The following is a 14,156-nucleotide window of genomic DNA, read 5'->3' on the forward strand; positions in this document are numbered from 1 at the left end:
GTGAATAAAAAAAAACTAAATGTAATATTAAAAAATGTACAATTCGAGGCAAACACGATTTGACGAATGGTAGAAGATATGTTCTACCACATAAGAAATAAACAGAAAACAATGAAATATGTAATAATAACGATAATGATATACAAAGACTGCATATTTTTTATTATTAAAAAAAATCTTGTTAGAGAGGCAGTCACTATTACTTTAAAACGTGGCAGTAAATTAAACCTGTTAGACAATATAAAAAAGTAGACAACAAATCAAATAAAAACATATACACAAGCAAAAACACATATACAGAAATACACACACACAGAACGTAGCAAAAATATTGTTGTACTACTAGATTCTGATATTATGCCATAATGATAAGCATGCTGTTATTAAAATATATAAAATCACAATATTATTTACATAACTTAATTACAATTAAATATTCAGAGTGAATAATTAAAAAAAAAATGTTTTTAACAATCGCCAAATAAGTACTTCAATTGATATATGTGTTTTATCAACATTTAACTCATTTGAATCTAAGCTGCAATGCTGCAGTATGTAAAGAAAACACACGGTTTAATAAATACTGCATAATATTTAAACATACTGCTCTTTAAAATTATTATAATATGAATTTTAACAAAAATATCAGATCATCATTTTATGATAAACAGATCACTATAATTACTATTAATTCAACGATAGCTGTAAATTAACAATAGATTTTTTGTAATTAAGAGATGAGCTGGATGGTTGTAGGCTGGTATTATGATGGTGGTTTATTAATTTCCATTTTCATCTTTTTTTTTCTTTGTAATTAAGTAGCATGGTACGTATAAATTCATCCGTTAGGACCGACCGATATAAAATGACGATGTGTTTCATTTTCATGAAAACCGTCATCATCAGCAACATTATCATGATCATCAGATGTTTTACTATGACAACAATCGGCATGAGCCAATGTTATTTGCGTTTCATTGAGACTTTCATCACCTTCGACATCAGCTTCACCTTCGCAATCTGCTTCTTGATGTCCACTCAATAAGCTATCTCCTTCATCACTGGCCACTCTAGTACCTTCACATGAACCGGGTGACAGATTTCCTATAGGCGAATTGAACTGTAAAATGAAAAACACATAAAATAAAAAATGTATTATTTATAGACATGTGTAATCAAAATTTTAAAAAATAACTAACTAGAAAACGAGAAATTAAAATTCTTTAATCAAATCAATACGGTCTTATTCAGAAGTATTCAATGATGTTATATGAAAACATATAATATCTTTAAATGGCAAACTTTAAGAAAAATTTTGTCCATTAATCTATTAAAATATGGATACTAAACTAATTTTATTTGATTATAAAGTTTCTGTTTTATAAAATACAATTTTGTATTAAATTTGTAATCGGCATGTATTTTTCTAAAAGTATTTAATTATAACAAATATTATGGATTCATCAGAAAATTAATTTAGTTATATTTTTACTTATGTTTTTGAATATTTTATTCAGAGTAAATTGAATAACTTTACAAGGTGATCAACTAGAATCAACCAGATGATCTATGATCATCCAGATATGATCTAGGTGATCAACTAGAAGCAAAATTACATCTAAATACATCTAATTATGTTAGCAGATTGAGAGTGCTTGAAGAAGTTTTAGGACGGTACTTTTTCTAAATTCATTGTAATTTTTCAGCAGAGAAATGACATTTTTCAATAATTACATTTCTTAATTGTGTCATTCAATAAATAATTTGTTTTCTTACTGCTTTAAGTAATAAATTACAGAAAAATAAAGGAAAATTTAAATATAAAAACCAGTACAAAATACTATCCTGAATTTTTCTTTGGTGTAATGCTACTCTCAGTGCCTTTCTATGCTGAGTTCTGAGTCTGAATGTAATCGTACAAATCTATTTCACAAATTTCATCATTTTCTTCCTCCACAGTTTGTAGATCAACAAATCAACATTGCCAAGTTAACTAAACCGGGAAATCTTAATAAATGACCCACCATTCTAGTTTATTTCTTTACAAGATTCTGCCACAAATTACTTTCCTCTCTTATTCGTCTTAAAAACTGCTCATTTCATACGTTTTCAGTCTACCTAATTTTCAACAACCTCTTGCAACATTATTTCAAAAGTCTCTATTCTTTTCTTTCATGTTTTTCTAATTTTTTCACATTTCACTACCATTGACTGCTATGTTGAACACTGATTTTTTTTTAAGAAAATTTTTCCAACTTTTTTCATCTGTATTAGATGAGAGTAGATTTCTTTCCTATATAAAAGTTCTAATAGCTTGTGCCAATCTGCTTTTGATTTCTACCTTACTTGATCCATTCTTTCATCTCATCATCTGGTAGATTAAGTTTACCTGTCTTAATATTTAATTCCTCATTACCTTCTTTTCTACCGTATTTCGTTATCTCCATTTTTACTTTTTTCAAACTGAATTTTCTCTCAGAAGTAAATCCAAGACTACAACCGCCTCTTTTGTAACCATACTCTTTCTGAAAATGAACTCCTCTCTTTCTTGTCTCTCTACTAATGATTTCTTCAAAATTATTGTGGAATCCTACCACTTCTTTATAACCAAATTTATTAATATTAAAGTAACCTTAACATATGGCCCTCCGACCTTGTTTTTTTGCTTTGAAAAAGATTCTACCATAAATTTCTTCATTTTATATTCATCAAACCACTTAATTTTAAAAATCATCTGTTAATTACCACATCTGAAAGCATTTTAAACTACTTATTTATTTTCTATTTTTGACTTTCTGTTGTCGATATTTTACTACTACTAAGTGCTACATTACACAAACAAATAAAAAAAGTCATAAATCTATTTCATATCTGCAGATACAACATATTTCTGTATAAAGACTATGTTTATGTTCCAGTCTGCTTTTGATATTTTCTTATTTTTTCCTCTATCCTGCAAAACGTTTTACTCAATAAAAAAATTCTACAACTTATATCTACTTTATTCTCCTATTTTAATATTTAACTTCTCATATTCTTCTTTCTGTAGCATATATTTCATATTATTCTTTCATATTGCATTTCTCTCCTATGAATCTACACTATCCATTACGTCTAACCCACCTCTAATTTTGGCCAAAATAAATATTATAGTAAATTTTTCTGTAACTTTTTATTTTTATTTCTTTTATTGATTCTTTCATATAAAATTAACAGAAAAGGTGAAATGTAACCTTGTCTCTAAAATTTCTGTACTACATCTAGCCTTTCCTCATTCTCTACTCTTTATCATAGCTGCTTGATTAAATTATAAATAAAACTTCTTCCTTCATTTTCTTCTTTTCTACTTCTACTTACCTTTTAAAATTAATCTGCAAACATTTTTTCTTAAATTTCTAGAGATTCTCTAAAACTGCTTCTCATCTAGCAAACTTTTACCTTTGCGTAATTAATAGTATGTAAAATTAGTACATTATATAAGAATATTATATTGTTCTATATATTATTCTGGTTAGTAAATTGAAAGCATGAAATGATAAAATTGTAATTTGATGGCAGGAGTAATGATCATGTATAAATGACTCGTAAATCGTTTAAAAAGAATTAATTTCAATAAATTTTATTTTTAGTTATTTAATGATGAAGCTTTTGTATTTTTATTAGATCAGTGTTTTTCACTTTATGAATAAAAATATACTAAATACTTTATGAACAAAAAATAAGTAAATGATTTAATAATGAGTTAGCCAAAAATTTCAAAATACCTGAGGGTTTTCTGTGATTCGAACACTGCGATCACGACCTCTATCCCAATCTCTTGATACATGTCCATTAGGAATACGTCCATTACTTAACAATGGCAATTTTAAACCATTTACTTGTCCATTTGGATAGCCACCCTATTTAAAGGTGTAAAAAAATCATACATTAGAAAAAAAAATTAAGTAAATACTAATTACAGTAGAAGTCTATTAGTCCGGCATCCAACAGTCCGGAATGCCCAATAGTCCGGCATCGCTCTGGAAAATTGTAAAAATTTTGGTTTTCTCCAAAAGTGTGTCTTTAAAGCAAATAAAAACGCTCGAGAGCTATTCGGAAGTTTTCGGGGTAGTTCGGGATCATCCGGAAGCGCTCGGTATTGTTTGGAAACAATTAGCGGCCGGCTAGTCTCAGCTGTCACAACAAATTCAGGTGCAGTGCAGCTCCGTTAATCAATCACAAAGCGTCTTCGTCATTTTTTTGTGTGTTGTTGTTTTGTGTCCTTTCACATCGCAGTAAACGTAACTTTTGAAACTGTTTAAAAAAAAGTGATTTTCGTTCTAACTGTACAGTGACCATGTTTTCAAAACCTAAGCCTTCGAGTTCAAAAGGAGAGAAACGAAAACACGTAACACTGACTCTCAATCAGAAACTAGAAATCATCAAACGGCTAGAAAAAGGCGAGAATAGAAATGTTTTAATGAATGAGTTTAATATTGGCTCATCAACTATTTATGACATTAAAACACAAAAAGATGAACTAATGAAGTTTGCTTCTCAATCGGTAACAACTGAAAAATTGGCTTCTAGACAAACATTAAAAAAACCAAAACTGGAACAGCTAGATAGTATATTGTTCAAATGGTTTAGTGCAGTACGTTCTGAAGAAAAGCCGGTAACAGGGCCAATGATTGTTGAAAAGGCAAAGAAATTTGGCAAAGATTTAGGAGTTGCTGAAAGTGAATGTAATTATTCTGATGGTTGGCTCAGAAACTTTAAGTTTCGGCATGTAAACCCTCAGCCTACTCAAAATCTTGAAGATAGTGACTCAGATGCCGAAACGGAAGAAAAGGAAAAAATCAGCTGGGCAGAAGCTGCAGAATCACTAAATAATTTTATCTCTTTTGCTGAGGCTAGTACTAGCTACAGTGCTTCAGAAATTATTGATTTCCATATCATTAGAAATAAATTTTATACTAAACACCAAAAGTCAAGAAAACAAAAAGACATTCGTGACTTTTTTAAATCTAAGTGAAATATGTTTTACAGTACGTGTACATACATTATATGAAATGTAAAATAAACTTTGTTGTATGTATTTGCATACTGTATTTATAGTTTAATTATTAACGTAATTGTTCTTATAATTACCGCCCAATAAACCGGAATTTTCGGTAGTCCGGCACCGAGCCGGTCCCGAACGTGCCGGATTATCGGACTTCTACTGTAGTACTTTATTAAGTCAAAGTACTAACAAGGTCAAAGTACATTAGTACTTTGAAACTGTTGCACACTGATAACTGATTTGAATCTGTTAAAACCAGCAGGAGGTAAAATTGTGATCTTGAAGCATCTTTCATACTGTGGTTATTGAAACTTCTTATTGGTCACAATCACAGAAATAAACAAAAATGGTTATAAATAGAATAAGTCACTTTTATTGAGTTGATTTAAAAAAAAGCCGGTAATGAATTACATAACTTTCTTGGCTATACTAGTCAAGTTATGAAATTTATTTTTCTGTTCTGGCTCTAGCCAGACATTTTTTTCAATTTAATTACTTTAACCTTTATTTGTATCTTTATGAAAAATTTATCCTTTTTTATTGTAAAATAATATCCAAAATTTACAACAGGAAAGTACTACTAAATGTTCAATCAAAAATGTTCAGGTAACCAGCTTCAGTTATTTCATTGACATTAAAAATGCATGTATAGATTTTAACGTTATAAAAAAAATTTTATTTTATTAAACATAAAATTACATTTAATTATATTTAGATCTTTTAATTTTAATTTTCTAAGCTATGATACTCAACAAAATAAAGCAATAACCAAAATTTCTAATATTAGTATATCAGTACAATTTCAAAAAATCTTTTCAACTTTTGAAAATTTGGAAAATCATGCACCAGGGAGTATTAATGATTAAATTATTTATAATTTTAAATAAATTAAAAATCAAAATTAAATTTTTTTTCAATTTGGGAACTCCCCTATCAGGGGAGGGTATTAAGTTATTTTAGTAACTTTATTGATTTTCAATATGCTTCAACATTAAAAATTTTAAATTTGAATAAAATTTTTCTTCCATTTTGAGGGCTCCCATAGTCAAGGGGAAGATATGGATAAAATTAATTTTTAAGAAAATAATTCCTACATGGTGATAATAAATTTAAAAAAAAGATTCTTTAAAATCGTTTTTAAAAAAAAAATATGGCCATAATTCTAAATATACAAAGTTGTAATTTTATAAGATTGGGTGAAACATTATGGCTAATATTTTTTCAGAAAATACTAAAAAGTAAAGAGGGCTATTAAAAAGTTAGGATTTTTATATTTTAAATACCATAGCTAACTTCCAAGATTGATTTAAATATAAAATAAATGAACAAATTTTTTTTTAAATTAAAAAAATTCTGTTTGTTTCCACAGATCAATGTAGTGTGATGGGCAAAAAAATTTTATAGTGGTTTGGAAGCCTATTGATGTGCAAAATACAGATGCAAAAAACTCCCATTAACTCTTTTTCTGAAGCAAGATATAGTTAAAAAAAAAGATAAATAAATAGTCATTTTTTGAAGAGGAGGTGAACATTAAATAGAAATTTTTGTTTATTTGTGATCTATATAAAAAACCTTTGTCAGCAAGTTTTTTTACTATAAAATTCTAGTAAAGACTGGAATTTTATTTTGACTAAAACACCCCCACCCCTTTTTCTAATTTCAGTAAAGATTTAACATTCTTTACCTAATATTTGTCTGTTGTGTTTGAAGAAATTTGATCAATCAGGGTCCAGAGTTGTAAGATTAAATACAGGTCAACATACATATGAGGGCTGTCCAGAAAGTAACATGTTTTGAAATTAAAAAAAAAACAAATAAAAAGAAATTTATTATATACATTTGAAAGCGACAATCTTAAACTATTTTTCTACACAGTCATCATTTAAACTGAGGCACTTATCTTATCATAACGATGCACAAGCTTTTCAATTCCTTCTATGTAGAAATCGGCCACCTTAGATTTGAACCACTGGTTTACACCGGCATGAAGTTCTGCGGCATGGTGTTGCGACTCATGTCATCACTGCTAGAAAGAGGTGGTAATTGCTCGGCGCCAGATCTAAACTGTATAGAGAGTGATCACCTCCCATCCAAAACCATCCAAGAGCTCTCAGGTATAATTAACCGCTGTGTGCACGTGCATTGTCGCACTTTTGAGCTCAGTTTTCCCCAACGCTTGTTTTGTATCGCTCGCCTTAGTTTTCTCAATGTTTCACAATACTTTTCTAGTTAATTGTTTTGCCACATTCAAGGAAATCAACCAGAAGCACACCCTCAATGTCCCAAAACACAGTTGCCATAATAATTCTCACTGGCAATGTTTGCAAACATTTTATTGTTTTTCTGGGAGAACGTGTGAACCCTCTTCCATGGACTGTATTTTTGTCTCACGATTGACATGCTTTACTCATGTCTCATTTCCCATTACAAAACTATCGAGTAGTGTGTTACCATCCTTGTCGTAGGCTTCGAGGAAATTTAGCGATGCAGCAAAACGCTTTTTTTGTGGTCTTTCGTCAAGATTTTTAACACCCATTTTGCATAAAACTTGTGATAACCAAGCTTCCCCGATATAATTTCATGCAGTAAACTTTGTGAAATTTGAGGGAAATGAAGCGAGAGTTCTGTAATTGTAAAGCAGCGATTTTCATGAATTTTATCGTTGATTTTCATCGTCAGTTCATCAGTCACAAAGCTAGGCCAACCATTGCAGTCCTCATCATGAAGATTGATGCGGCCATTTTTAAACTGAATGCACCACTGCCTCACTCCACCTTCATTCATTATTCCATTTCCGTACCCACAAAGTTGCTGATGAATTTCAATTGGTTTGAGGTTTATCGCCAGTAAAAACCTAATCGCTGAATGCAATTCACAACTCACGGGATTTTCTACTGAAGTGCACATTTCAATAATTCACAATGAACAAAGTAGAAAATCACAGTCCACATGCACAATAGCTTGATGTGTACTTAGTGTAAAAAGTTTGACGCCACGATAGTGGCTCTATCCCCACCCATCTTCACGCTAAGCACAAACATAAGTTACTTTCTGGACCGCCCTCGTACATACGTATACATAAACATCAGTCGGACAAAAATAAATTTTTTGGACTTGAGAGCACTGGAATAAATTTTCTTTTTTGCAAATTATTTACAATTTATTTACACCTACATTCCAATTATAGCTAAAGCTATTAAACCAGTAAATATTGGTACAGCCAGGAAAGCAGTACATCAACTAGATCTATGTATATGCCAGAAGTTAATAGTAACCACATTATTCTTATAAAAAAATTGTCAATGGTTACTTTCAATGATATATAGGGGTTGTCTGAAAAGTTTTGAGCTCAACATAGAAAGACGTATTATTTTTTGTCAAACATAGTTTTATTTTCAAAAAAAGTCTCCTTTCAAGTCTATACACTTTTTCTAGCACTGCTCTAACCTCTTTAACCCTTCCAAATAGTAGCTGGTGTCTTTCTCAGCAAAATAGGCGTTCACGTATGCAATAACCTCCTAGTCCGATGAAAATCTCTTTCCTTCATGCGAAACTTTAAGGTTAGGAAACAAGAAAAGGTTTCTTTGAATACAGTGAATGGTCAACCAATTCATGAATTTTAGCCATGGCGACTGTCAAAGTGGTGAACAGGTGCATTGTCTTGATGGAAAAGCACTTTCTTCTTCAAATGTGGTTTTTTTGCAATTTCTGCCTTCAGCTTGTTAAGTAATGATGCGTAATACTGTCCCGTTATTGTTTTATCTTTTGGAAGACAATCAATGAACAAAATTCCATTACTAACCCAAAAAAACTGTCGTCATCACCTTCCTGGCCGATGGAAATGTCTTCGCCTTTTTCGAAGCAGGTTCACCCTTTGCAGTCCAGTGTTTTGACTGCTGTTTCGTTTCAGGAGTGTAGTGGTGGATCCACGTTTCATCTGCAATTATGAATTGATACAAAAAATCTGACTTGTTTTGCTTAAAGTGCTCCAGCAGGGCCTTGGAAATATTCATTAGAATGCGTTTTTGTTCCAAAGTGAGCACCCAATGCGTGGATAGCTTACACATATCCAATTCTTCAGTTAATATTTGACAAACACATTCTTTTGTTATGCCCATAGTCTCTGCTGTCTCTCTACCCTTAATTTGTTGGTATCCAGTAGCATTTGGTGAACTTTTTCGATGACATCGGTGGTGGTTGTAGTTTTTGGCCGTCCCCAACACTCATCATCAACCAAACTGGTATGACCATGTTTAAATTCAGCTGCCCATCTTTTCACAGTGGCAAATGATGGGACAGAGTCCCTGTAAACAGCATCCAACTCAGTTTTATTTGTGTAAGAGTATTGCCATTCAAATGCAAGTATCTAATCATGACACAATATTCAATTTTTTCCACTTTCACGCAAATACTCACAATGACTTACAGTTGTTGTTTGATAATTATGAAACAAAAACTGAGTGTCCAAAATGGATCAAATTTTGATGAAAATCTTTCAACACATGCGTGAATACATTCCCTAACTTTTGTTGACAAGTGCTGCCATCTTCATGTTGCGACTCAAAACTTTTCAGACAACTCTCGTAACACACCATACTGTAACTTTTGTTTTAGTATGTAATATCTGCTTATGACTTTCCTCTCTTCAGAAAGTTTTATTTATTAAAAATTCAACAGACAGAAGAGTATTTCTTCAGATGAAAGTATTTTTTTGAGATATCTGCCTATATCCATTTTGCACAACAGCTTTTCAGAAAAATCCTGTGATCAAAATCTTTAGATTTCAATTCATGGACTATATTGTTGTACTATATTCTGCTTTAAGTTTGCTAAAAAAACTTAATGCTCCACCATCTATCAGAGCATTATTAATTCAGAAATTTTCTTAGCAAACTTTGATAGCCGTTGATGTCCACCAAGCAGTGTTCTCAATACCACACGCATATTCTCTTTTAAATACCTTTTGTTTCAAATGTGTTTAAGTAATATATTTTAGAGACCAAACATATTGTTTGTATAGTTAGGATTTCTGATATTAGCGCTACAACCGTTAACTTAATTCCAAAATTTGCATACTCACTACCTGCTGTACAAAATCATCTAAGAAAATAATAACTGAATAACTTACTTTTGTATCCAGATGTCCTTGAAAACATTCCATTTCATGCATCTCAGTAAAATTAGTCGATGAAGGCTGCACAAAATACCCAGCATTACCATTAGCAACAGACTGTTGACCAGTATGACATGTTGGACCAGGTTTAGCACACCGGCGACGATATACTAAGAGAGCCATACACAAAGCAATGCAACAACCACCAATTGTGCAACCAACAATGATGCCTAAAATTAAATAAAGTAAAACATTCTGTCATAATTTATCAACAAAACTGATTAAAACTACAAAAGCTAATATAAAGCAATAAATTAAGAGTACAGTAAAAAAAAAATTAGTCATTACATTGATTATTTATTTACAACTAAAAAACATAAACTTCTTTTACTACTTTTATTTTACGTAAATTAACTGAGGCAAACATAAAATCATCTAAAAAATATTATAAAAGTGTGTCCTACTTATTATTATAATATTTATGATTGCATAGGATCACTTTAGTCAGTCCATTACACAAATCTCTTCTATATAATCTCTTCAATTCTCTTCGATGGGATTGTTTGGGCCTTGCGGTCTCCTAGTTTTTATGTTCTGATCTTTGTGCCCTTTCTAGTGTTGAAAATTGTTGTGAGTTTTTCTTGTGAGTGTGAAGCAAGTGTTTTTGTTCTTAATTTTCTCGTTTAATTTTATCCTATCTCTGTGGTATCTTCTGGTGTAAGGCCAATTTCTTTCAGATCTTCTCTTATTTCTTTGATCCATCTGCATCCTATCTTGGTGTTTTTCGAGTTGAGATTGTACTGTACTAGCTATTTCAGAAGTTTTAAATCTTGCAACCTCATGACATGTCCAAAGAATCCTAGTCTCCTCTTATGCATGGTATCGGTGATGGGTTCTAACTCTGTGTACACGACTTTGTTAGGCACCATCCACCACTGCCTGACTTTTTGGTACTTTTTATTGATGCAAATTCTTTAAATTGTTATTGATGTGTCCTATTTATTATTTAATAACTAATTTATTCTCTTGTCTTTGCTACACTTACACATTTTTGAATCAACAGTTTCCAGTGATTGACATTTTTCAGGTAATCAACTATTTCACTGAATTATTATTCTAAAATATTAAAAAAAAACTTATATTTCTTTCAGATAAGTTCTGTAAAAAAAAATAATAAGTCTACAAAAAAATTAAAAAAACCACAGTTACGAAGGAACAGTGACATTAAAAAAAAAGTTTAAATAACTACTTCACTTTTTACAGCTGCAGAGAGGAATGACAGTAATTAGCAAGTAATAATAGTAAATACGGCTACACAACAGCTGAATTATCTCTGAAAAGTTACACTAAAAGTCCACAGTTATGGTCAGATTTATATGTACAAGAATCACTTTATCATTCTTGATATAAATATGGTTACTTTCACATATTTATATTCATTTGCTTACTAAAATTTGCCAAAAAGGATACATTCTTTAGTTTTCTGAAAACAAAATGAGATGACATTGCAATGCAAGTAATCAGGGAAATAAAATAAGACTAGCCTAAATGTTTTGCCATTACTATGAAGTTAGTTAAGTTTCAAACCAACTGACAAGGAAACTAGTCTAGTATAAAAGATCATATGAAACTGAACCACTTTTTATTCAACTTTTATAATTCTTCTTCAAATAGTTTTCAGTCAAGGTGTACGCAAAACAACACGTTTTTATTAAACCAAATTTTAAACTAATCAAACAACTTCAAATAACGTGAATCAGCTTTTGGAAAAAGTATTCTATCTTTAGAACACAGCATGAACTCTTGAGTACAAAAAATTTACTATTTGTAATTTTAAAAAACAACCCTCAATTTTAACAGTAAATTGTATTAATATATCACAGAGATGTTAAAGCAAGTATTTCAAGGAATCCTTTTATGCTTTTCTAAGTACATAAGTTCAGAATTTTACTCTTGAATCCCAATTTTGAAAATTAACATCACAAAAAATTAATTTTAGGATTATAAACATAATTCTGATTATAATTTGTTTTGATTATACAATAAATGTAACCATTAACTAGAATTTAAAATAAGGGTAAAAAATCATGGCTGTTTCAATTAAAATTTTGTTGTAAATTGTTAGCAAAATAAAAATAAATCATTATTTTTAATGATCAATAGTGCATAAAATAAAAGTAAGAAACAGACATCATATGACAAATGTTGAAATTCAAGTCTTTACTATAATACAAGTCTAAAATTAGGATTTCAAAGAAGTTTTTGACACAATCTTAGCTGTAGTAAGTTACATAAGTAACTGTAAGTTACAATTCAACTTTACTATAATATAACATTCTTACTTCAGCTGCTGGTACTAAAATAGTAACACAAGTAGCTTGTTACTTTATTTTACTGAACAGCAATCAGATATTACTACAATAAAAAAGTAAATTTTTTCCTTCAATTTTCAAGACAGAGCAACAGTAGTACTTTTTTTTTAAAGTGTACAAATTGCTGAATAATTTGGTAAAATAATCTCATTTTCAGAAAATCTTATTAGTTTACAGGAGCTGAAAAATAAAAAAAAGATTTTACAGGTACATAAAATTTTTTTCTGATTTCATCTTTGAAATTCAATTTATGACAGGAGTTTGAGGAGAGTATAATAAAAAGATCAAGTCTTTTGAGCTACCCATTTATAAAAATCATGACATTCAAAGGAATAAGAACAGACTTTAAACATCGCAAGACGTTGTTCAGTTTTTCAATATTGTGGCCACTTTTTGATATAAATTGTAATTTTAGCTCTTTGTACAAATGCTTTTTTAATACACTGTTATCTTATCAGATCAGTGTAACAGTCAAAGGCACTATTGCTATTTTATCGACTGACTGTATACTTTGCTGAAAAGAGGTTGAATTTTATTATTTTCATAATTTTTTTTTTGAAATCTTTAAACTTTCAAAGACTTTAAATGATGATGCAACATAAAGATGGTCATTAAATTTTAAATTGACCACAACAGCTAGTGCAAAATGAAATTAAACCAGAGTATCTAATAAAAAAATCAATAGGCTGACAATAACTGAAGGCTGTGAATTTAAACAACTGTACTTGTCACTGTACTACTTCAACAACTGTTAACCTTTAAACTAAATGTAACTTAATCTACAAATATATTACCAAGGAACTGATCAGGTCCAGGACTGAATCGGTTATCAGGAGGTGGTGTTGAGGTATGGTGTATGCTACCTGCCGAATTAACAGACGGTATTGTAAGTGTAGTAATAGGTGTAGGAGGTCCTGGTCCCGCTCCAGTAGTTGCCCATACAGTTAAGAAATATCTTGTATTCGCAAAAAGTTCAACAAGCTGGAAAATATAAAATATAATACAATAGCTTTCATTAAAATTTTAATGAATTTTCAAAAAATTATATACATTGCTGCTACAATATAACTGCTATCTTGAGATATCTTACCTTAATTTTTCATTAAAGTACTTTAGTGGGATCCTGCATTCTCACTCATGATTGAAATAATTTTGTAATTACATAATAAAAATTTTAAAATAGAAATACTAAAATAATGAAAGTTGCATATTAATTTACATGAGTGCTATTTGTAGATAGTACTAACATGAAAACTTAAAGATAAGATATTCTTATATCAATATTTGTAACCATTATAAATTTTGTGGGTTACGAACAATGTATATTATGTCATAAAGAAAAAAGTTTCAATATTTTAAAAGGTAGTTAATATTCATTTGGCTTAGCTGGTATTAAAAACAGAAAATAGGCAAGATAGTATTATATTATTTTAATAGTTAAATAAACGTTCTTAGTTTGATAAGAAATTGTATTACATAACTTTGTGTTTTGATGTCTGACATGGTCTGGATAGCCAGACACGGTGATGTCATCGTGGGCTGGTGAGAGCATATTCATTCTCAGAAAAAAGTGTGTACGTGCATAAATATGAACGGGCGTCCCATAAATATGGGAAGAGCTAGACTA

At 30.3% G+C, this 14,156-nt stretch overlaps 1 protein-coding gene across 1 annotated transcript in view; it reads right to left on the bottom strand.

Annotated features, from left to right (window-relative positions):
* Positions 1-622: 622 nt before the first annotated feature.
* Positions 623-14,156, bottom strand: part of LOC142330122 (protogenin-like) — a 473,346-nt gene continuing 459,812 nt past the window's right edge. Inside the window, exons 17-20 of the mRNA XM_075375205.1 lie at positions 13,324-13,510; positions 10,173-10,387; positions 3,765-3,899; positions 623-1,120 (exon numbers count right to left, since the gene is read on the bottom strand). Coding sequence (XP_075231320.1) covers positions 839-1,120; positions 3,765-3,899; positions 10,173-10,387; positions 13,324-13,510 — 819 coding nt within the window. The 3' untranslated portion in view covers positions 623-838. The remainder of the gene's footprint in view (positions 1,121-3,764; positions 3,900-10,172; positions 10,388-13,323; positions 13,511-14,156) is intronic.

Source organism: Lycorma delicatula, chromosome 9 (assembly GCF_047948215.1).
Source record: "Lycorma delicatula isolate Av1 chromosome 9, ASM4794821v1, whole genome shotgun sequence".
Taxonomy (NCBI): Eukaryota; Metazoa; Arthropoda; class Insecta; order Hemiptera; family Fulgoridae; genus Lycorma; species Lycorma delicatula.